Source organism: Prenolepis imparis, unplaced genomic scaffold (genome assembly GCF_030444845.1).
Source record: "Prenolepis imparis isolate NDT839.2.m4 unplaced genomic scaffold, iyPreImpa1.0 SCAF_6, whole genome shotgun sequence".
Lineage (NCBI taxonomy): Eukaryota > Metazoa > Arthropoda > Insecta > Hymenoptera > Formicidae > Prenolepis > Prenolepis imparis.
The window spans coordinates 9,834,490-9,860,603 of NW_028141164.1; the positions used below are offsets into that span (position 1 = coordinate 9,834,490).

Consider the following 26,114-nt stretch of genomic DNA (forward strand, 5'->3'; position numbering starts at 1 on the left):
TAATTTTAATGTTATTTAACACATCTAATTATTATATTTAAATATTATTTCCGAAAATAAAGAAATATTATGGTGAAGTATGTGATAAAACGATATAAGGTATCGATATATATAAGGTATTTGCGGCGCTTGCAGACGTGCTTTTTTTAAGTACACGATTATGTATCGTTACTGAGGTACATTGTGACTGAACGTTATGTTCGATAAACGTGAGGTAAAATTATCGGACCGTCACTTCGACACATTCGCTGCCAGGTGCGCTATAAACGATACAAACACCTTACTTTACGCGGGCCATCATTTACAACGAACTAGAAATAGATATATATATATATATATATATATATATATATATATATTCGCGCATGTGTGCATCCCACTTTGCGCCATTGCACTACTATCGCTCTTGTGCGTAAAAATTATTAACGAACTCGAGCTTTATACAAATTTAATCGATTCTCATGAGTGAATATGTTCCTATGTACATACACATAGCAGCGTGACATGTCAAATCAATGATAGATATCGTGCATTCTATAACAAATATTGTAATGTACTATCTTTCAGAAAAAAAACAATTTTACTTAAAAAAAATTAGATTCGTCAAAACCGATGTATATAAAAAAATTCTAATTAAAAATATTTTACAGTTGCACATACACTCCCATTACCGCTACAGAAATGTTATAAAATATACAATTTTTCACTCACCAATACGTGCAACAGTGTTGTAGTACATAGCACATTGATCTGAAAACAAAATATTCAAATTATATATATGCATATGTATATATAATATGTAGGCATTTCCCGATATACATATATATATAATGAATTAATAAATTGAGGATGTTATAAATTATATTTTTTTTTTCATACCTCACAGTTGTCCCGCTGTCGCCCGATGCCTTCCCAGGCCTCCTCCTCCTGTCTTGGTCCTTCGTAGCACTCACGACACTCGCGAAAACACGGCACTCCCGACACGCGAAATTTTACACGGCACTCCCGACGCGACGCGTGAGACACACGCGTATTTCGCGCATTGCACTTGCAATGAGAAAAAACGATGCGAAAACTATAATCGCACGAAGCAACGTCCGTTCGGCACTCGAGAAGGTCAAGCGGTCAAACTCGCGCGCAGCTTATCAGCAATGCTACCTGTAACAAATAAAACATAAACATATATTAGAGCAATCTTATTATTTCGTATTATAATATACTTAATATAAATATGTAAGCTAGAATTAACGATAGATATAATCTAATATTAATATATTTCGAATTTCGATTAATATTTCAAATATCAATTATAAATATATCTTTTTTATAACTATAATTCCGAAAGTTTACTTAATAAATCTCTCCGATCGTGATAAGCTATCGCATTCTCGATTTAATGTTTTATTCAAATGTTGTGTAATTTTATTAATTATTAATTATTAATACATTTCCGCGAATTAATGAGACAGTTTTGCGTGTTCCAGGTGATAGATTTCGGTTCAAGCTGCTATGAAAATCAACGGGTATACACCTACATCCAGAGTCGCTTCTACCGAGCCCCGGAAGTGATACTAGGCGCAAGATACGGTATGCCGATTGATATGTGGAGTCTCGGTTGCATCCTGGCGGAGCTCTTTACCGGTTACCCGTTGCTGCCGGGCGAGGACGAGGCGGACCAGCTGGCGTGCATCATCGAGATGCTGGGCATGCCGCCGCAGCGGCTGCTACAGAATTCGAAGCGGTCGCGCCAGTTCATCAGCTCGAAGGGCTACCCGAAGTACTGCACCGCGACGGCGATGCCGGACGGCACGACAGTGCTAAGCGGGGGTCTGTCGAGACGAGGAAAGCTACGTGGTCCGCCGGGCTCGCACGATCTCGAGCGCGCCCTCAAGGGTTGCGATGACGTATTGTTCCTGGACTTTTTAAGACGTTGTCTCGTGTGGGAGCCGGAATACCGAATGACGCCCAACAAAGCGCTTAGGCATCCGTGGCTGCGCCGTCGATTGCCGAGGCCGCCAGGCGATAAGAATGACACCCTACCGGCAGTTACGTCGGCGCAGCCCGCGACCACGGGCGGTTCCACCCTGAGGACGTCCGCGTCCGGCAGCAGGAGTTCCAGCAAGACTAATAGTTTGCAGAGTGGCAATAACACCAATGACGACATCACCGCGAGCAAGACAACGGGCCAGCAAAGAGGGAACCGTTTGGTAGAGGACGTAGTGTCCACTTACGCGGGTTATCCGTCGTACGGCGCGTCTCAACTGCACAGCAGTACCTGGGGCACGACGGGAGGACTTAGCAGCGGCCACCAATCGCTCAATTCCGTCGGTGGTGGCGGCGGTAGAAGTTCCTCCAGCAAGGCTAACAGTCTACAGAGCGGCAATAACACGAGCGACGATATTACCACGAGCAAAACGACCGGTCAGCAGAGAGGAAATCGCTTGGTGTCGGAGGACATGGTGTCCTCTTACACGGGTTACTCGTATGGCGCCTCCCAATTGCACGGTAGTACTTGGGGTTCAACGGGCGGAGGACTGAACAGCGGTCATCAATCGCTCAACTCCGTAAGTAGTAGGAGCTCCAGCAAAACCAATAGCCAATTACAAGGTGGTAACAATGCGGTAACCGGCGATATCCCCGCGAGCAAAACCGAGCGCCAGCAGCAGAGAGATCGCACGAGTGAGTTGCCGGTAACGATTTTTGACTCTTACTCTCTTGGCTCTTACGGTTGTCTGTCCGAATCGCAATTGCACGGGAATCACCGGGCGAACCAGAGCAGCAGTCATCAATCGCTCAATTCCGTCGACGGCGCGACGACCGGCAAGTCACAGCGCGCACGTCAGACGCATCAGACGCAACAACAGCACAATAATAACGGCACGTCGCATGACAATTACGGCTCTCACGGCTCCTCGAGCAGCTCCAGCCGGCTGGTATTATCACTTCATCCGGCGGTCCAGGAGATTCTCGAGGAGCTGAGACGATAGGCCGAGATGCGAGACCACCCTTTCTTCCCTCTTCGACTCATTCGCTCATTTTCGTTCTCGGCGTTGCTGTTAACGAATATTTCATATCCAACGATCGCGCGGTTTCCTCATAGATAGGAAAAATACGTAATGCAAAGAATAAGGTCCCGGTTAACCGACGTAAAACTCGGCTGTGGTTTGCTGCCTGCCGTTCGGCTGACATTCGATCTGCATCGCCTCCTTGACTTAATGTCGAGGAGAGTTTACTCAAGATCGAGAGAAAGGGTGGCCGTCTCATCAGCGATCTCGGATTCACCGCTGTGATTCACACGTTGCGTTTCTACAATCGCCGATGTGGCTAGTTGTAGTTGAGATGTGAAATAGTTATAATCTGGCGAGATCAAAAGAGAGAGAGAGATCCGTTCTCCATGACGTGTGTGTTGTGCGAAAAAAAATGTAGTAATAAATGTTCTCTTAAAACTCTCGTTGAACGTTTGATCGAATTATAGTTTGAAATATTATTCCGAGAAGGAATAATAATCGTGAAAATCTCAGTTGAACGGAAGAAGTAACGATTATTTGAAAATAAGCGAAAAGTTTCGTCTAAGTGGGATAATTAAGTCAAGACCATTATGAGCTTTTAAGTACAATTATTTATACGCGATCCTATACTTGCAATATTCTATTATCTGCAATCGTGAAATAACGGAACTTCTCAATAACGAAATTAATTTCGATTTTTACTCAAATTCTTCTAGACAAAATTAACAAAATACCTTTTTTTATTTTTGATACAATTTTTATTAAAAGACTGTTGCACAAAATTAAACGATCGTAATAAGAATTAATATAAATGATATGTAATTCATAGAATTGCTGTAATAAGATGTTTTATTCTCTATTTCATACAAATATATTATAATATATATTTGTGTTACATTTTATAAATAGAAAACGCTGAAAAAATAGATTAATTTTTGACTGAAGAGAATTAGAGTAACGATCGAAATACAGTTTCACTATTGAGAAGATATTTTGCGATTATCAAAAATCGTATACTGTAAATATTGGAACATTAGTACTTGAAGGTTTATATTTTAGGCTTGATATATTTTCACTTAGATTTTCTTAAGAAAATGAACCAATCGTTACAAAAAGATTTCGCGGATTTGTCGCTGGCGTTATAACGGTTTCACTTACTTCGTTATGCAAGGATCGGTACCTTGAATCGTCCCTTCGGCTGCGACGACGTCGTTTCGCGTTGCTCTTTAATCCACTCGTTACAGAATTTATTCCTGCTGTCATTGCTTTTGGCCCTGAAAAAAAAAACATGCGATTGCCTCGGTGAGAAACGAATTTTCGAAACGTCCAAAGTTCTCAGAATAATAAATAAACTCATAAAACATAAAACAAATCAATGTAAAATTGTTTCGATATTATCGAGTTCTTTGCGTACGGAATATACAGTGGACTCGAAGAATGCAACACTTTTTTCTGATGAATTTCGGAACGAATAAAAATCGCAAGAGACAATACTTGAAATATTCATTTATGCTCGTTATCGTTCGACTGTATTTCTCAATGTTTGTCCGAACATAAAGTCTAATATTAGAAATTGAAATAGTATATCTGTTTTGTTAAGAAATCGACTAATTAATTGGACGTGCAAATACAGAAATGTATGTATAATTATTACTGTCAAACTTAGACGAATAAGCAAGATATATGGATCATTCTCATTTCTATTTATTGCCATATTATATTTTTTCAGTAAATCGAGTAATTATATCGAGATAAAACGACGATGATATCAAATGGAATCGCTAATTCTCTCTGATATTAATATATAAATCCCCAATTTATTATGCACAATTGTCATGATTATTTATCGTGTTATACACGATTTGGAATTATTATACCAGGGAATTGTTATAAGGAAGTCAGGAAGTCCGGACGGTTCGATAGGATACGTGATACAGTTAGATATATCAATACGGTGCATTGCAATGCCGCCGGCGACGTAAACAGATAGAGTGACTCGTTCGCGAGAAGTGCAATCTAATAACGGGGGTGGCACATGCTCGACTGAATAGCGTAATTTGGATCATAAGATTGATCCAGATTGCGAAAGGCGCGAAAAGGGACGCTGATTTCCGCGCATATCATTAGTCTGTAGATGTTTCTTTTGATTATAAAGATAGCGTGCGATTTGGAGGAAAATATATATCATCTTTATGTCATCGGCATATCCGCGATCGCTGCCGACTTAATAAAAAATCAATTTAAGTGAAAATTATAAATTGCAATATTCGTAGATTCAATCAATTAAATCATTTATGAATATTATTAAAAGTACTCTACAAATATAGAAAAAAATTGCGATAAATTTGTATATTTTGTAATTTTTCTTTGTAAATTTTATGTTTTCTTTGTAATTTTTTCGTACTGTACGCACATTTAAGTATATTAGTGTTTTTGTTTTAATCATTAGATGCATAGCAATGATTGAAAAATATTTTTTTTTTTCAGTTTTTAGAGTGGACCAAAAGATTCAATGTTTTTTTTTGCTGATGCTTATAATTAGGTATTATAATTAATTATGCACTTACAATTGCGCGATTTTAACTTTTCTTCTATTGTGTTTAAAAATTCATGATATAGAGCTACTTTCTGTGTCAAATTGTTCATTATACGAATCCACAATTGTAAATCCGTAATGAATATTTGGTTTGCCGCAAGGCATTCGTGATGAATTATAAGTGCTCGTTAGAGAGTTTCAAGCGATCCTAAATTTCGGTCAATTCTGACGTGTATTTCATTAAAAGTGAGTTTTTACCGCGAGCAAATTTTCACTATTAACAGGGAGACACACCGAGGAAATATATATTCATAACGTGACTATGTTGTACTTGTAGCTTGCTTACATTTATCTGCGATAAACGGCGTGACGCACAATTTATGACGAAGAGGTCGCGCACGGGGTTTATTAACTTGGCGCTTCTCATCTCCGTCTGGACTAACTGGGTTAATTTCCCTCTGCATTCTCTTCTCGGTGCTTATTATTCACGCGCTATGTGCTTTAAATCGGAGCGAAAACGGCTCGATTTTTTTACCTCGCGTTTTTATCGCTCTCAGCAGACGCGAGAATTTCCATCCATCTTTCCCGTTCTTTTCTTCCGCAGATACAGTTGATTGAATTTTACAGGCCACGTCTCTACAATGATAAATCCGGTTTAAAGGACGCGTAACAAAAAATCGTGTCCGAAAATAAAAGGGATTTCCTGGCTCACACTGGGTTAAACGATTCGAGTGTCCTGCGACCGTTTTAATTTCGCACTATTGTCAATACCTCATAAATCCGATCGGTAAACATACGGTTTATAATTGAGAAGTATTTATAATTATTTTTTAAAGAAAAGAATATAATGTTGCAATGTGTATAATGTTTTATGTAAAAGAGTTATTCAAATATGTACGAACAAAATGGTATCAACTTAACTATCAATACTAATCAGAATTGATAAATAGTGAATTATGTGTAATTGTGAAACAGAAAATCTTTTAATTTGTTACGTTTATTTCAGAAAGAAGAGACTTTAACATATTCTTAAGATAGGTCCTGTCTACCTCATATTTTCAGAAACAAGACCCTTTTTACTGTTTTCAATCAAAAATTTAAACAATATATAAATACATTTATTTATTTAAACAAAACATAACTCGCGATTCTGTCTGATATCGATAATCGATTCGCTGCGCTCACAACGCAGCTTAATTAACATGCATCATTTGTTCTTGCATAGCATCCTTCATTAAACGTTAAACGCGCGCCTTAATTATCACTTCCTATCTTACCATTGTCATTGATTTTTCCCGAGTTTATTTCTAGCGCTACTTTGTGGTCGATTGTTTAGTCATCGAGCAATTTGTACATCAGAGTAGCTTTTAGAACGACGCTATACTGAGATTTGCGAACAATGCAAGTGCGCGTCTCACGATGACTCCGCTGATGCGAAATCGCTAAATTTAGTTCGGACAAAACATGCGTGGCGAACAGTCGTAAGAATTGAGAGCATGGATGAGAGACGAGATAACGACAAAGATAAAGAACGACGAAAAAAAAAAAAAAAAATAATAGAAACGGGCAAAAAGGGTGATGTAATTGCAATGACAGCAGCGACGAAGTCGATTAAGCTCGAGAGGGAGGAGCGATCGGCGAATCGGCGGCGGTTATAAAAATCGTGATAGACCGAACGGCATGTCTTGTGATATGGAATTTAGACGTATTGGGATTTATACTAACGAATGTAGATAAATATACATGTGTGTGTGTAAAGTACCGTATTATATACGTTATATCGAATGATGAGTTTGTAAAGCGCGATGTAGCTTAATCCTGTCGTAGGTAGGAATACTAATATGCGAAAGTATCGATGCCCTCTACTCTTTTACTCCGTCAGTGTACAAAGAAAATAAGTATCGATGCCATACTTTCTTTGAAAGTATCGGTATAGATATATATCGCGTTTCAGATATCCTTATAAATAATACAAACATTATTTATAAGGGATATAAGTGGGCCTCCTACGTTTTACGATCGATACTTGTCCTCTTTTCGATGACCGAGTGAATAAAAATACTGGGTATCGATCCAGCTTTGAGTATCCGGTCCAGTGATGCGTTGGAAAACACGAGACGATGTTTGTGACATGGGTTTCAAGTTTGGATTTTCCTTATCTCTAAATCGATTCTAAACGTGAAAGAATCATCCGATTATTTTATATTTGTATTTAGCATGCAGTAATAATAGTATGTAGTCTTATTAATTTTTCAGCAATATTATTTTGTAAATTCTCAGTTTGTCCGTATAATAATAACGATTATTATCGGACATCGAGATTATCGTACCGCGCAATTTGCATTTGGAAAAGTTAATCTCGTTAAAGGATAATGCGTGGCCGTGAAAGTGTTAATCGGCGCTTCACCAAATCCTAGAAAAGTAGAAATTAATCCGTCGTCGTTCCGCCAAATCCCGAAAGTCGATTGAAAAAAAAAAAAAAAAGAAAAAAAACATTGACCGATCTCGACAATCAGCGCGTGCGATATTTGGACGTTAATTTGCTGCGCCGAGACCGGATTATATCACTGCCGATAATTTATTAGATAGGTGCCACGCTTTTTTTACAAGCTGGCTCTATGCATTTACCTAGTCCCCATTTCCCCATTGTCGCGAATTTTAACATGTGGAGTGCCAGCGACGATTTGCTAATGTTGCATGCAAAGATACTACTATTATGCAGTGAGATTGCATTCGCGAATGCGCTTAACTGTATATAAATAACGCATAAGACATTAATTAATTTAGTAATAATAAAATATTGTATATATACACATAATAAATATCTTCGCGATAATTAGAGATAAATTTTTTCGAAAGAAGAATAATGTCTGTATATTATGACTGCTTATGATAAAAATTTCACACAATAACTGAAAATAAAAAACTTTTATTCAAAATCTCTGACTCGTAATAATTATCCGGCACAATTTATGTTCAGTTTTAAATTTCTATTCATTAGTTTTTTGTAGTAATGTTGTATTATATTTGTTTTTTATATTTTTTGTTATATTATACGAGTGCTTTTCATATATTATTACGTTTTTGTTAGATATAGATTGTATTCTGACTTTTGGATGATTATATTATATTTAAGCACCAGTCGCGACGATCGAATCGAATCTTTTTCGGTTGAAAAAAAAATTATATGCTAGATTTATGATACACGTATGAACTAATGTAAATTACTGCATCGTGAGTTTGTATTTCCCGACTATAGGACATACGTTTCTATCTAAACATACTCTGACAAAATTTAATCAACAATATTCATTGGTTTGAATGGTTTGAATGCGGCACTCGACGTGTTAACTAATCACCATTTACAATTGAATTGTCATATTGACTTAATTTATCTCCTTACTGCTTCAATGTGATTCGTTTACACACTCTCGGTTGTCGCCGCAACTTCGCGACACAAAGTTACTCGCCGGTTGTCGTCGACTAATCTCGAGAAAGATTGCGTAAAGTCTGTTCTTTGAGAGAGGTGCACGAAATAATAATCGGCCTTTCCTATTTTTCTCGTCTTTCTGCTCTCTGGATTTAACGACGCTTTCTCTCGCTATTTATGCAACGTGTCTTGATATCAACGAGATAAGTCCCAGATTTACAACGCACGAAATAAACGCGAACGATTTCCGATTTGGAGTTGCATTATTTGAAATATTTCGGAGATTTCTCATAATGTAAAGAAAAAAAAATTGTTTTCGTTGCACTTGCGCAAAATTCGCGGTGATTTCATTCTTTTTAATCCTCACATAAATGATATTTCTTCTTTAATTTATAAATTATATATAATTATATATAAAAATTATATATAAATTATATATCTTTAATTTATAAATTATCTAAGAAATAACGTGCGTTATACATATTCTAATTGCCTTTTCAAATATTTTAGTTGAGCGCCGATTGAAAAGAAGCTATAATATGTGTGGATGTGTTAGATGCAGGTGTGATGCAGAGATGAGAAATGCATGTTTTTGATATAGAGTATTCAGGTAAAGTACAGCGATAAAACAGAATCTGTATACTAGTAACATATCGTACAACACTATATTAATCCTGTGAGACATTTATAAAAGTTCGTCTGTCAAACGTATTGTCATTTTTTGATTAGGAACGATGGGATATTTGATTTTTTTTTACAATTTCTTCGGCATTTTCACTTGTCAGCTTGAATCTCGAACATAAATAAACAATTTCTGCTAATTCCTAATTCCATAATTTATTTTCCTTCGATAATACATATCGTGATTCTAACAGATAAACTAAGTTTCCGATATCGCGTTTTAACATAATTCATAACGTCGTTTAAATTGTTAATTTCGAGCATGAATGTTTAATGAAACGTAAATTATGCACACGAACATAAAACGATCGGTGTAAGCCCAACAGAATTCTATAGCTCGATTAGTATATTGGATTCTTTCGGTGAGATTTACGCGGGATTCGGCAATCGAGCGCGATCGATGTCGATTCGGGGATCATCGCAGTAAACTTTTAAACCACAGACATAAATAGAGTGTGAAATATATGTAGCCGGAAAAATGGTATATTCGAGACTAATCGTATACGAACGAATAAATATTGAGACAAAGCGAGAGAAATGAGCGAACGACTGTATGAGAGAGACTAGAAAAAGGAAAAATCGATCGACACAAAATTGATCACACAATCTAATCTAGGATATCCTGTATGTTATACATATACTCGTGTATCAATTTATTTACAATCATCTTAATGCATAACAAAATATATGGATCTCTCAGAACGCTTGAATTTTGCCTTTTCTTTTTTCTTTGTGTACATAAAACGCGTAAATTAAAGGCATTTATTTCAACGTGATATAATGTTCTCTTTTTTTATTTTTCTTCCTATTTTTATGTTCTTAGGTACCTTAGATAATGTAAAAGAGTATATAATACTATGCCCAGAAAATCTTTCGAACAAAGATCTAAGAAGTAAGGAATCTGAGAGACTTCTCATTAACAATTGTATCGACTTTTTCCACATCACCAGTTAAGAATTAATAATCATCTTGCGAGAAAGAGCGAGAGTGCTAAACGTTCAGAGTGATAAAAGCGCAGAAAAATCGGCGAAAGAGATAATAATAATAAGAGGAAGAGAAAGAGAAAGAGAGCGAACTGCGGAATAAAACGACGAGAGACTGTACCACGTTTCTAACGTAACAATGTATATGTATTATAATTGCGTAAGCGTTTGTATATGATAGTTAAGAATTTTCGTAAAATTAAATAAACGTATCATTAGGGATGTGTTTAGTATACATCGTGTACATGTATGTACGTAGCGAACAGGTGCCTCGGAAGTTTGTTGAGCGCCGACCCTCTCGCTTCATGATCCGTCCCCCTTTGCAACCCCTCTTAATCATGTCATCGCGATGGATCGCACTTTGCCGGTGTGCACTTTCACCCCGTGGAAACGAGAGGGCCAGATTGCGTGTGGCGTCGCGTGAAAATCTCTCATAATCGCAATTCCCTCTCTCTTCTTTCATCCTAGTCTCGTATTCCAAAGTCGAGTCTCAGCTCGTGTTTTACGAACTTTCTTGTTCTGAACAATGCGAAACTACTGCTAAAGTTGGAGATGCGCATTCTATCGTATTGCGAAGAAAAAAAAATATGTAAGTCTATCTGTCTTGAAATCAGAATAGCCGATAGAGGTCGATTTTTCGTGATATTCGAAAATTTATAATCCAAATACAAATAAAAAAATTCGTTTTTTTTTTTACATCTCTCCGATAGCTGGAAATTTTTATTTCTCCATTCATGTTTTTCACGTTTTAAACGGTTATTTTTGTTTTACGCGTACTTTTTTTTTTACTTTAATTCTTTCAATCCGATTGAATATTAAAAATCTATAATAACGAAGCTCAAGTTGTATGTTATACATTACGAGAAATATAATGTATATATAATTTACATTCACTTATAAGCTGAATTGTAGAGTTCAGTGTTGCGTTTAGTGTCTCGCCTAATGGACTCGTTACGCGGACTCACTTACGGCTTTTAAGAACTGTCGGATTATTCCGTAATGCGACCAGTTATTCCGTAATAACTAATAACGATCCAATGGATGCCATCTGCAGCTGAATGATTCCGGGGAAATTGCGTGGAAAATTGCTTTTGGCGAAGCGGACGGTCGCGCGTGTCGCCCGATAGATCGGCGATTAATGATTGATCGATCGATCGAGGGTCGTTAACCGGTTAGTCGCGCGTATCAAACGGAGTTTTTGGACCGAGGATTTTCACGCCGGCATGCATATACACGCTCGACAGACTTGGAATTGCATTTGATGTATTTCTCATATGCGATCGCGGCTCGGCTCGCACGCGATGACTAGTCGTAAAAGAAGTCGAATAAACAAACGTTCATCAACTCTAAAATGTCCACGATCATTTGTACTACCGCGGCATGTGCGCAGCGTGCAAAGAACAACGCAGATAGAGGTACTTGTTAAGTGATTTTAGAGTAGGCCACTTATATTAAGTCACTCAAACAGGAATTTATGATCGGTTTCTTTCACGAATGTGTCGGATGATTTCAGCCTCGATTCTATCGATTCTTTGTTTCCTGAATTGTAAGTAATCAGTTGTCATAAAAGTTTTTTTCAGAATTTTAAAATTTTTAAAATTTTATACTGCAGATATTTGTGAATATAACTAAAAATATATTTAAATTTCTTTGCTTTAAAGAAAAAAATATGTTAATGTAATTGAAATAAATAACAAATAATTTGTGATATATATAAAAGGAATATAGCATGATATTCTGTGAAAAAAGAGAATCGGTCGCGGTTAGCGTCGATGAAACTGATCCTTAGACAACATAACGATCATATAGTTGATAAGAAAAAAAGAATAAAAGCGGAAAACGAATGTCGATTGGCTAATAGATTAACGCTGATTTTTAACGATCAGAAGAGACAACGTGTTTCTCGCTGTATATTTATTATTTCATAACCCTTTTCGAAGGAATCAACCAATTAATCGCGTATCATAGAGCCTTATTTATGCAATCGATTTTTATCTTTGTCACAATACGATAATTATAATGTCATTTTTATAGTGATATTAAATTTTGAACGTAATTTTCTGTTAATTTGATAATTTATTAACTTTGTCTACGAATTAAATTTTGATCTGCATTCGAAAACGTATATCTATTAAATATATTCGGATCAGGTAAACTGTAAATATCAAGTAGCTGACAATCATATTGTTATTTATATTAATTTATCAATATTTATATTAATAAATCAATATTTGTATCAATAAATATTTTTATTCTTTATTTGAGGTAAAATTTATATCATAAATTTCGTATTTATATTATGAATTTATCAATCATCGTATTGTGACATATATAGCGAAAATCGTACGCATAAAAAGATTCTAAGGCTCGGTTACACTGACAGCTTAATTCAGTCAGCTGTCAGCTGTCAGCTGACTGAATTAGTCTCAGCTGTCAACTGACAGCTGAGAGATCAACTTGAAATTTTTTAAATAAAAACCAACTCGAGAATTTAGAGAAAGAAATTTAGAGAGATTAAATCTCAATGTAAAAATTTTCTTCTCTTAATCTTTGAAACACCATAAATTTCGGCTTTCGAAATATTTCAGGAAAGTGTTTAGTCTAATTCTGATTAGCGATTGACTGTCCTTTTGTAGATTATAGCTATATAGCTAGAGAGCAATATAGTGAGAGAAAATTGATTGAGAAAATTAACCAGAATGAAAAATTAATCGATGTCAGTGCGGCCGGTCTTCCATTACGTTTTATTTCGTATTCAACGAAGAATTTTCGATCGTTGTTCCTCGGTCACTATATACAATGTTATTAGTGGCTGACAAGCCCCAAGTTTTTAACCAAAATGGGTTTTGCGTTGAACCCTCGTTTCCTAGCTCTCGAAATGTATTATAGATTACATATGTACGTGCCTGTGAAAAAAAATTTAGCGACACACACATATACATACACACACAATTCCATGTTCGTTTACAATACGTAGTTTTTAAGCGCTCTTCTCGTCACATCTTTTTACCGCTGCAGTGTATTTTGCAGAACAAGTTCATGGCATAATTATTGTATAATGTCACCGTCGCTTTGTTCCTAGCATAATTCTGTGCATAATCGAAGCGTATAATCCAGGTAACGCAGGGCTTTATGTTCTGGAAAGCTATACGAAGTGTGTATTAACTATCCTCTCATCTCATTGCGGTCGCGATGGACATTGTGATAGCCAACGTAGTTACGAATCGTCGCGCAGCGATAATGTATTGTGTGATCCGAGATTTATACTCCTAATCCATAAGTCGTAACACATGACGAACCACAGATCAATATCATTCTAACGTTCTGCATTATTTTTTTTTAGAGTATGTATGTATTTTACTTGTAATCTGTGGTTTAGCGCACGAACCGCATTTAAAGATCATTTTTCACATATCGTATAAAGAAATTGCTAGATTATTAAATTTTGAATTAGTTAATTTTATGTTTATTTTATTAGTTATATAGAGGCGATTATTTTATGAAGTGTGCTTTTTTGTATATGATCAAAAGCTAATTTTATTTCTCTGCGATTCTTGAATTACAGATTGTTTGCGAAAAGATTGTTTTGCAAATTTAAGATTAATTTGTTCTCAAACATACAGTGAAAATTGAGTGTTGCGATGTTTGTATCGTATTTTTTTATCCGCGATACGTTTGAAATATCGTGCTTTTTGTTCGCATATCTCAACTAAATGATATAGATACATTGTTACCTGTATGCCCTCGTCATACCTCATTGTATAAAAATTGCGAAATCGATCTCTGATAAAACGCATAGTGCGTGAAAGAGTTTTTAATTCGCGTTCGATTTTTGTCAGTATTGTAATCCGAGATAATTTCAGGACGATTTTAATTATACGAATTATGACTGTCTTGTTTTTGTTCCTAGCCGATTATTTTTTCATTTTAATTATTAATAAAATGAATTTTTAATCAAGACAATTTTACCACAAGATACGGTTCGATATCTTTTAATATTATAAAACATATGTCGAATTTCTATTTTTATCGATTGACTGATATTACGTCTAATGCGAGTGGAATTTGACTATCGTACAATGATAATTTCTGCAAATATATATAAGAGCTCTCTTGCGAAAAAGATGTGAAATTCGAATGAAAGAATGCTGCCACAATTACCTGGGTGGATTCCAAAAAAGGTACACGCATACATATATACAAATACATGCGTATACACAGGCCATTTCACACATATGTACGCGCGTCGCGCACGCACAGATCATTATTCTTTCGCACATACACATTTCTTACACACCTCTCGTGCCCTTGATACTATTTCGAGTAACGAGACTATCGTCTAATTTATGATAATATCTCGCGATTATCGTTTTATTTAGTCGATTGCAAGACTTTTTTTATACTTTAAGTTGTGTTAATGTGCATTTGTTTCCTTGCACCGCTGCGATACATCCAGTGATTTTGGGAAAACTCAATTAATTAATCCTAATGTTAAGAAGAATGCATTTTATGTTCATCTGTTACTAATATAAAAATTTTAATTACTTTATTATGAAATTAGAAATTCAAAACATGACATTTTATAATTCTATAATAAAATCTCTTATGTGTAAATTTTTTTTACAAATCTTTAGTAATTTAAAATTTAATATTAGAAAAATATGCAAATTAATAATTTTAACTCTCCGCATTTTTGAGGCATTTATTTTTGAGAAAAGATGCGATAGACTAAAATAAATAATTTTTCTTTCTCGATTTTACCGCGTTACTGCTATTCGCATTTATATATTACTTAAAAATTGTTTTTATTCGATATTATTTTGTATGCTTATGATGACGTTCCAAGTTGATACCTTTGTCTTTTTTGTTATACCCATTCTAAATATTCAATTAAAAAGCAAAAATGGAAAAAAATTTATATTTTATAAAGTGCATTTTAGATATTATACAATTTTCTGTTTGAAGTAGGACTAAATTTTTAAAATAAGTGGACTTGTCGCATTTTTGCATCAGGAATCCTTCAATATTTCAATAAAATAATGATCATCCCTCTTCCGAATTTTTCACGGATAGTTCGCAGCGGTGTTTCACTTTTGTATTGCCGAAAATGTGCACTCCTACACACACACACACACACACACACACACACACAATACACTGTCTGCTCCGATTTATGTAAGTTTATTGCTAAGTTTTTAGGGTATTAACGTTGCTTCTCATTTTATTTAAGCGACAATGCAAAGTTTGATCTCTTACTCGTACATACACATCACTATAAATATAAATATTATAAATATATACATACACATGAATATAATCGCATAATTATGATTATACGAGGAATCATGCTTGTTGCGTCCCTTCCTCCTCGTCCCGCCCGTTTACCAATATGTAATTCGGTTAGCGAATTCTTTAAATGGATGAAGGGACGAAGCACGAAGCCCGTTGTGCGTTCTTCTTCCACGAAGGAGGAATAACACCGCAGGTTATACATATATATATATATAAATATATATAAGAAAAGAAAAATATACATATATATATATATACGAAAATATATATAGGACGATTCGAGCGTTCATCCCACGTGTAAAGATACATTATCGTTTCACCATTTGTCCACCCTCATCCCTTTTTTTTTCCCCGCAAACCATACAATTGTAAACGCGTTCTCGCGAGTCACGATAGCGCGAATATGATTTTTTAAAGAATTGCTCCGACTTGATTAAGAAACGAAATAAATGCTGCTTATGACAGTTAAAACGCTCGTTAATTTTATCACCTTTAATCCCCTGATTTTCAGCTCCAAAATAGAGTTCAGACTGATTTGACCGAATAAAGTTTAAAATGCAGAGATTTTTTCTGCTTAGAGGAGATTATTCTCCAAAAGATAAGAAAGTATTATAAACTTGACCTAGATTAATTTTTATAGTAAAATTATTTTGTATTTACTTTCTCTTTATAGCATTTTGATATTTTTATTTAATTTAATATGTTATTTAAAAATTTATTTGGTGCATAGGATATTCTTTAAATTTTGAATCTATCTTTATCAAACAATATATCCATCAATTTGCAATGAAGAAAATAAATGGAAAATAACGTTACACGCACAAAAATAATATTATTAATCATGCTAAAGCGAACACTATATTTTTTTTGCCAGATGCTCCTGACGCCGCGCCACTAAATAATCAATGAGCGCGCATAAAGTTGTCGCAATCGATGACATCTTGAGAGATGAGAGCCACCGACGGGCTCCACGCCAGGGTATTAAATCTGAAACGATTGTCATTGGCAGAAATTTCCGTCCGAGAACCGATGGGCCGATAATGTCACCGTAAAGTTTGAGCACGGGCGGATTTATTTCTCTCTCGCAAGGGAAATAAAAAAAAACGAGATGTGAATGAGATTCTTATTGCGCATGAAGAATGGGAAAAAATTAATGTTTTTTTTACTATGCATCGAAATGTTCTTCGCGGTAGAGAAGAAAGCCGGCACTGAACGGATCTCCGATTAATTTGACAACCCCCGTCATGAGAAATCAATTGCGCGATTAAGTAACAATAAATTAGCACTTGCTTATGTCATATATCTAAGCTTGAGTGGTAAAGAGAATGCCAGATTAACGGATATCTTGAGATTCATGATCATTAAATTATCATATGCGCGACATGGACAGACAGTCGTCTAAACATAGTCTGTGATTGACACTTTAAATCAACTTTAAACTCTTTTTATAAACTGATATTTGTATGATGTAATATTCTTCATTACGAAATTTAAACAAAAAATAATTTAACAAACAATATGTTATAATAGTAGAATTGTAGAACATAACGTTGATTTGTAAAATATACACACATAAAAATTATATGAAGCAATATCCAAAATAATTAATATTTTATAATAATTTTTTTTTATTGCTCACAATTAAATTTTTAAAATTTGTTCCTTTAAATAAAGATTTAATAAAACAAAAATATAGAATTTCCCCAAAAATTTGTTTTAGTTATAAATTTTGTATGAGACATAATAAATAGAAATTTAAATCGTACATAAAAATAATTTGAAAGATTATAAATCTTGAATAATACTACAATTTTATACAAATTATCAATATTTTATATTAAATATATTTTCTTTTTCTCTCTTTGTCCTTTATTACTCTTTCATCATTTATTTCATGTACTTGCGAAAATACGATTAATCTCGATGTTTATTGCACACGCGAATTTTAGAACGCGAAGAAAAACAAACGAAAATATCCATTCGACATTACGAAAATTACGCGCGACCGACAATACAATTCCTCTATTCAATAATAATAATAATATACAAGCGAATTTTACAGCAGAATTTTAGTAACTTTTGTTATATAATACTAGTAAATAAATATAAAATTAAAGTTATAAAGATAAGATATTTTTACAGAATATAATATATGTATAAGAATGTTGTTTTGTCAATTCGCGTAATAGATTTCGATCAAATTAATTATATAAAATATATGTTTCAATAGATTATCGATATACAAGCGCCGAAACTGATACAGTTGATAAATTTTAAAATACACAAAGGTCAATAACATGCACACGGTAATAATTAAACGTGTACCTAATAATTAAACTTATCGCAATAACGCTCGAGTCAATCCGTTTTGTTAATGAATAAGCGATGTTTTGTTAATGACTGAGAAATTTCGAAATGATATCGATAATTTTACTCTAATATATGCACGCGATATTATGCGAATTAATAATTAATTGAGATGCAATAAAGATGATCGTGAAAATTAATCACATGAGAATATAATTGCTAATTATAATAGAAAATAATCGCGTTTCGAGAGATAATACGACGACACGGAATACCTCGTGTCGCTATCTTCGAATCTTGTCACACAAATGACAATAAAAACACCATACGTAAAAAAAAATAACACGCTATAAGATATTGCCGATTTTCTGCGAGACTATATGTAAGTATTTGTTATCTTATTCTCACAAAATAATGGATAAACTAATATTATACATATATAGAAAGAGTTTAGAGCTGGGCAATCACAGGATACGTTTAAATAATTGTCTATGAATTGCGCGTGTAAGAAATAGCGAAGAGTTTTTATTTATATACATACTTATTGTTAGTACACATAGTTTTAATGATCGCGCATTTCAATATTCATTTTGATTAATCCAGCATTTCTAATACACAATCGGATAATAATTATGGGCACGACATAATACGCACGAGATTCTCTGGAGACAGGTAATTATACTCGACTGACGTTGATATTCATTACCGAGACAAAATATTGCATTTTATGACAATAGAATCAATCAATATAACTTGGAATATAAGCTTTTTCCAATTGCGTAATAAATATTTGTTTTATTCAATTATTTTTTATTGTAATAACGCGAATTCCATATTATTTTTTTTATGATACGAAATCACAATAATTCCGTATCGATATCTCTCGATATTTGCATGTACTAGTATATCTGATAATCTATTTTGATTTTGCGATAATTTAAAAAAGAGAAAAGAAAATTTTCTCTCTCTCTCCCTTTCTTTCTCTCTCTGATAATCATAAATAAAGTTTTTATATAAAAGATTTAGCAATTCAATCGTGTGCGTACGTAGCATGTTCCAGTCAATAAATATATGCTATTAAGTGTACTTGACCAATATATATATAAAACGGAGTTATGTATTATATATATATATACTCATGTTTATATTTATTGATTAGACTTTCCAACAGGAAATCGGGACATTGCGCAAAACTGTTGATGTTTGATCGCGTCATATAATATGTTCGATAATATGCAACTATCGTTTTATACGCTTATATCTGCTGCGTTTATGATCATCAGTACGTACTCCACGAATTGACTAATTATATCGAAACACGTATTAATTTTCCTGTGATTTCCTGTGATTCGAGTCTGATAATAATATTGAAATAACTTTTTTGTATCATGACTATAGATAAATAAAGAGAATAAAAGTTCAGTTATACAAAAAAGATATATATAAATGCAAGGCAAGTATATATTCGAATATTACGTTTTTATCGAATTAAAAAAATTAATATAAATATTTCTACACAGATGCTATTGTTTTCATTATTATTAAAAATAGAAAAAATTAAATAAACGCATATATTGCGGTCAGTTCTTTAAAAATACCAGACGGGTAGGTAATTAATCGCTTTCGAAATAAAATATTGATAGAAAATTGTCGAGTTGCGAGAGCCTCGAAAATTTAATATGATAAAACTACTTAACTTGTACTAATTATAAATATGATTGTCCTTGTCATCGAAAGAACCGCCGTCCCACGTTACAGATAATTATAAGCCCAGTTTTCCAACGTGACGCGATCGCTATCCCCCAAGCGTGTGTTACAACATTCCAGTTAATTCTGCATATTATTATTGTCTATTAATATAATGCTCGGCTCGAATAACTCGATATAATAACACTTGATTTGCGTCAATATTGCACTATTTTCAGAGGCAATGTATTTTTTAAACGTATTTTTTAATCGGCCATTCAATATCAGTTGACAAGCTCTATAAATTGATTAATCCTTCCCTTATTACTATTTGTTTTATAAGTGTTAATTAGCCCTTGGATCATTTACATATTTTGAGAGAAAATATATATATTAAGAATTTTAATATATATATGTGTGTGAAAGAAAAAAATGCTTTTATTATAATATATCAAGCAAATTCGTTTCAGAATATCACGTACACGTACATCACAAGTGTATATATACACTTTGAAATATTTTATTAGTCGGAATTTTAAGACACGATAATTAATATATGTTCAGGATATGAAAGTGCTCTTATATTGCGTATCCATCATTCAATATTATCACATCGCAAAACATTAGAAAGCGATGGAAATCACTTCAGATTCTATACAGTCTAAGTTCTGTTATACTCTACCAAGATTGTGTTCGCGAAAATAATACCGAGTCTAGAGTACTGATATCGAATTGCTGCAAAGGTTGCAAGGGTCAATTAATCACAATATCACCATCATCCGCTTCGCATTACCTCGCGTACATATTACAGCTTCGCTTCTAAACGCCTCATTCATCACCGGCAACTGATATCGGCTATTTTCGAACATACAAACGATTTCCTGACACATTTTTTTGCATTATTTAACTTGGATTAAACGAGATGTAACGTTTACCCGGCATTCGATCCGCTTTTTATTCGTGCAACGGAAGATACATTCACGGGAGATGATGAAGACGAATTTAATGTTTCAGATTTATCAATATATGTATAGTATATGTAATATCTCAAATTATTTTAACTTTTTGTTGTTGCAATAAACTTTAAAATAAAATGGAGAGAAAGAGAGAATTTAATTTGTACACTGAGAGAATTTTCTCTTAGAATTTATCCTGAAAATCATGGTAATCGTGGGACAATATGGTATATGGAAAAAATTTTATGAGAATTTCTCTGATTAATATTTATCACAATCAAAATAATATCTATCACAATGAAATATAAAACGTGTTTGATTAATTTTATTAAACTGCATAGTAAAATTATAATCAAACATATTTTATATTTTATTGTAATAGATATTATTATTTTTATTGTGATAAATATTAATCAGAGAAATTCTCATAAAATTCTTTCCATATCATATATTGTCCCACGATTATCATGATTTTCAAGGTAAATTTTAAGAGAAAATTCTCTCTGTGTACTTAATGTGCTTAAAATTGCGTCGAGAAATATTATATTTAATTTGAAATAAATATTCATTAAAATTATGAATGCTTTTAATAAATTACGGAAAATTAAATTAGATAATATTAATAAATTTAAGGATAGATTTAGGGATGTCAATTCTAATATATTTAAGCTAGAAAGTATCATCATACATAAAGGAGAAAGAAAAATAGCGCATAATTGCACATATTCTTTCTGGTTTTATTCTATTTCATTGAAATATTTCAAATTGTAAATTTACGACCTTTGACGTTTTTTGTATTCAAACTCAAATGATATATATTCAGACTTTAAAAGCGGAAAAGAAAATAAACCGGAAGCGTGTGACGGAAACAAGCAGATCTAATAACACGTGTGTGTCAAAACACACATTTTTCGAACACGTGCATCCGATCGGAGTTTAATCGCGCGGTTGCTCGCCCTTATGCATTTTTCAGATAATACTACAGGAGCGCAAATGTGGGACAAATCGAAACTGCAATTATCCGACATTGACTACCTCGCCGAGAATCGGGGATATTTTTAATCCCCCGACAGAACGGTATCGGTGAGCTTGACGTCAAGCGGACTAGGCGCGGATGATTTGTTCCACGTATACATGCACTTCATCAATATATAGCGTGCTACCGTTCAGGTGATCGATCGGTCACCGCCTTCTTCTTTCGCGATCGTCCTCTCGTGCGAGATATTTTTAAAAGCCGCGACGTGATGATCGATCGCCGTCTGGCCTTGTGATCACGCACAATATCGATAATTTTAGTTATATATGCGATGTCCCATTAAATTATTGCCGAAAGAATAAAAACAAGATAAAGAAAAGATGGTTTTACTTTAAGAAAAATCGGAGAAGCCATGCGATAAATCAGAGATTATAAGTTGGGTCGGATTTTACATATCTCATGAGAGAGTCATCAAGGACGATACGATAGCAATGTTGCAATCACAGGGATACAAGGATGTCGAAAATGTAAAATACTAATCACTGAAATCGTCCATTAAGTTTGGACGAAAGAGCCTATCCATATTTCTGTTACGACAAATACCATTGAAGAGATAAACGTAAAAGACAAAAGGGATATAATCGTTTGTAAGTCACTCGCGACTTACGCCAGGCCAGAAGCGTAGTTAAACTTTTCTTTTTAAATGCATTTTTCTATTTTTTCAAATACGAATACAACTTTATTATTGTACAATAGAGAATGCACGTATTAATTTATTTTTAAGATATTTTATATTTTTTTATATATGTATATAGATATATATTACATATATATTTTTTTCTCTCATGTTGCACATTTTTCTTTATTGCTTTATACTGTTCTATCCTATAAATATTCTAATATATAAAGTTTTAATATATAAAGTTCTAATAAAAAAAGTTAAATAAAAAAGTTAATAATAGAAAAATCAAAGCTAATAGTAAAAATCAAATATTGTATGTACGAGGTGAATCACTTAATTTCGCGATCTGAAATAACTTTATTACTGCAAATGTTAATTATTAAATTCTCAAGTCTATATATATAGGGGGGGGGGGAGGGGAGGATATATACTCTGCATTGTAATAAAGAAATAAATACACAAAGAGGATGCTACATCCCTCTGTGGCTACGCCTCTGGTCGCTGGCGTCTTCGTACGAGTTACGAGGAGAACAACCAGGCCGAACAATGATCCCGAAATGTCGCCGCGCTCGTTCAGATAAACCGGTCTTTAAGAGGCAAGCGAGGAGATCGAACCCGTGTCACTGTGCCTGCCTTCGTACCGACTCACTTATTTTCGGTCCGTACGAATTCAATGGCAAGTAATGCTGGCTGTTCGCCAGCGGCGACACTTTACCGCCTTCGACAGTTTCGCTTTCAGATACTTTGATTTAATACGTTATGGATAAATATTTATTAAATCGGTATCAAACACCGAGATTACTCACCATCCTTTGTGCAAAAAACAAGTTAAATGTTTAATTTTTAATTATTATGTATATACAATTAGATATTTATAACAGAGTAATAGAGTTTAGTAAATTTAATTTCTTCGGCATAATATATGTAATTAAAAATAATTACAAATTTATCGTCGCTAATTTAGACAAATATAATGTTTGAGTGTTAAAAAGATTTATCATATGCATAAATGTGCATAAAGTTTTCTGAATTGTGATAAACTTAATAACAATCAACATTAATATGTGACTGAGAAATTAATCTTTTTATTATTCATTGAAAAAATTTATTATTTTATAAATAAATTATTTAATTTAAAAAACATGAAAAATGTATCGAATAATAATGTAATTCGTGTAAAAAATACTTGTGATTATTTTAAATTTGTTCAAATATACTTGATAAATTGAGAATTTATTCTCTAAGATAATCTATATATCGAGATTTCGATATTAAATGCTCTAATCAATTGTATACGTAAGTATCAATTGTATCTAATACTTGATATACATTTATTTTCCTTTCTTAAATGTGTAAATTTCTTTCTATTTTGATTGCAATATATATTCATAATCACAATTATTAACTCAAATTATGAATTCTTTTACGATAATTATTAAAATAATATTAAAAATCCGCTATCTGAGTCTTTAATAAAGATTATCACTAATAGACACGGAGATAATTGAAGAGTTTTAACATGATTAATTGATGTTAACATTGTAATAATGAGTATACGTATCGACTGAGATTTATAAAAAATTTCAAAGTTAATGTATCACTGAGAGATGAATTTTCTCTTAGAATTTACTCTGAAAATCATGGGAATCGTGGGACAATATGGTATGGAAAGAATTTTATAAGAATTTCTCTGATTAATATTTATCACAATAAAAATAATAACATCTATTACAATAAAATATAAGAGATGTTTGATAAATTTTACTAAACTGCATAGTAAAATTAATCAAACATATTTTATATTTTATTGTAATAGATATTATTATTTTTATTGTGATAAATATTAATCAGAGAAATTCTCATAAAATTCTTTCTATACCATATTGTCCCACGATTATCTGATTTTCAGGGTAAATTCTAAGAGAAAATAATTCTCTCTGTGTACATATCATGAAATATTATTTGATATATATAGTAGCGATATAAGAATTGAGCAAAGTATTTTATATTTCGCGACAAAGTATATTATTTTTTCCAGATATATGAAGAAAAGGCAAAAGTTCCAGATATAATAAGAGGCAAATATATAGAATATAAAGATTGATTGCAATGCATGATTGCAGTGCAATGTATTAAATATAAAATTGCAAATGATGGGCGGTTTGCAATTAAAATAATTTCAATATAATAACAATGCATAAAATATATAAATATATATCAACATAGTTAAATGCAAACGACGACATACCTGGCGATGCTCGTGCATCAGTTTTTCGTCGTATCTCGGTGAAAAGTTAGCGTGAAATATGCGACGAAGAGGACTTCAAGGACACACAGAAGCCGATTGTCTGGATCGTTGATACTGAAATCATTGTTTCAATATTTGCGTATATGACGATTGCGCACGATGTGTTTAATTTCAATATATTAATAAGAATGCATAAATAATTAATATATAAATATATAAATATATATATATAATGACGTCAACGTCGTTAATTACAAACGACAACGTACCTGGCGATACTCGTGCATCACGTTCTCGTCGTATTTAGGTGAGAAGTTAGCGCGAAATATGCGACGAAGAGGACTTCAAGGACACCCAGAAGCCGATTGTCTAACCGTTGATACTGAAACCACCGTTTCGGTATTTGCGTATAATAACGATCGCGCGCGATGTGTTTAATGAGTTACACGATCAACGTTTGATACTTAAAGACATTCGCGATTAATTTTTGCACCCTACATTCACTTCTAAACGACGATAATCGCGAAGATGTAACGGATAAACTCTCACACCCGACTCCGGTCCGTGACGACACGCGTTGTTCGAGAATCGCAATATCGCAATATCGAACTATCGAACTATCGAAGTGGCGGACCAATCGCAATCGACTGCAGGTCTGTTCATTCTAGTTACATTTCACGTTCGATCGGAAATCACTGGAAAGAGAAAGAACAAAGATATACAGAATGTTTAGCCAGAGAGAGAATCCTGAAATCACCGTTTCAATATTTGCGTATAATGGCGATTGCGCACGATGTGTTTAATTTCAATATAATAAAAATGCATAAATAATTATATAATAGGCATATGTAGGCTGCGGTCGAGAGTGCGCTACGAATGCTTCGAAACATCATTCTATCTTTATTCTTCTGGGATGTAGAACAAAGATAGAATGATGTTTCAAAGCATTCGTAGTGTATTCTCCACCGCAGCCATAAATAAATATATATATAATGACGTCAACGTCGTTAATTACACACGACACATACCAGGCGATACTCGTGCATCAGTTTCTCGTCGTATTTCGGTGAGAAGTTAGGGCGAAATATGCGACGAAGAGGACTTCAAGGACACCCAGAAGCCGATTGTCTGACCGTTGATACTGAAACCACCGTTTCGGTATTTGCGTATAATAACGATCGCGCGCGATGTGTTTAATGAGTTACACGATCAACGTTTGATACTTAAAGACATTCGCGATTAATTTTTGCACCCTACATTCACTTCTAAACGACGATAATCGCGAAGATGTAACGGATAAACTCTCACACCCGACTCCGGTCCGTGACG

General features: G+C 33.8%; 1 protein-coding gene and 1 long non-coding RNA gene across 3 annotated transcripts in view; one reads left to right on the plus strand and one right to left on the minus strand.

Moving 5' to 3' along the window:
• The window catches only part of LOC145937755 (dual specificity tyrosine-phosphorylation-regulated kinase 2), a 46,147-nt gene extending 28,649 nt beyond the window's left edge, over window positions 1–17,498 (plus strand). Inside the window, exons 2-3 of one of the 2 annotated variants that reach the window (XM_083041082.1) lie at window positions 1,485–2,564; window positions 16,805–17,498. In XM_083041082.1, coding sequence (XP_082897208.1) covers window positions 1,485–2,564; window positions 16,805–16,828 — 1,104 coding nt within the window. In that variant the 3' untranslated portion in view covers window positions 16,829–17,498. Of the gene's footprint in view, window positions 1–1,484; window positions 16,154–16,804 lie in introns of those variants that run through there. The other variant, XM_083041081.1, reaches the window with a different exon arrangement.
• LOC145937764 (uncharacterized) lies at window positions 4,172–26,112 on the minus strand. The gene is made up of 4 exons (XR_014425634.1): window positions 25,814–26,112; window positions 25,055–25,480; window positions 24,786–24,899; window positions 4,172–4,282 (listed from the first exon to the last, which is right to left on the minus strand). It is a non-coding gene; the product is annotated as an uncharacterized LOC145937764 (long non-coding RNA).
• Between the last annotated feature and the right edge of the window lie 2 nt (window positions 26,113–26,114).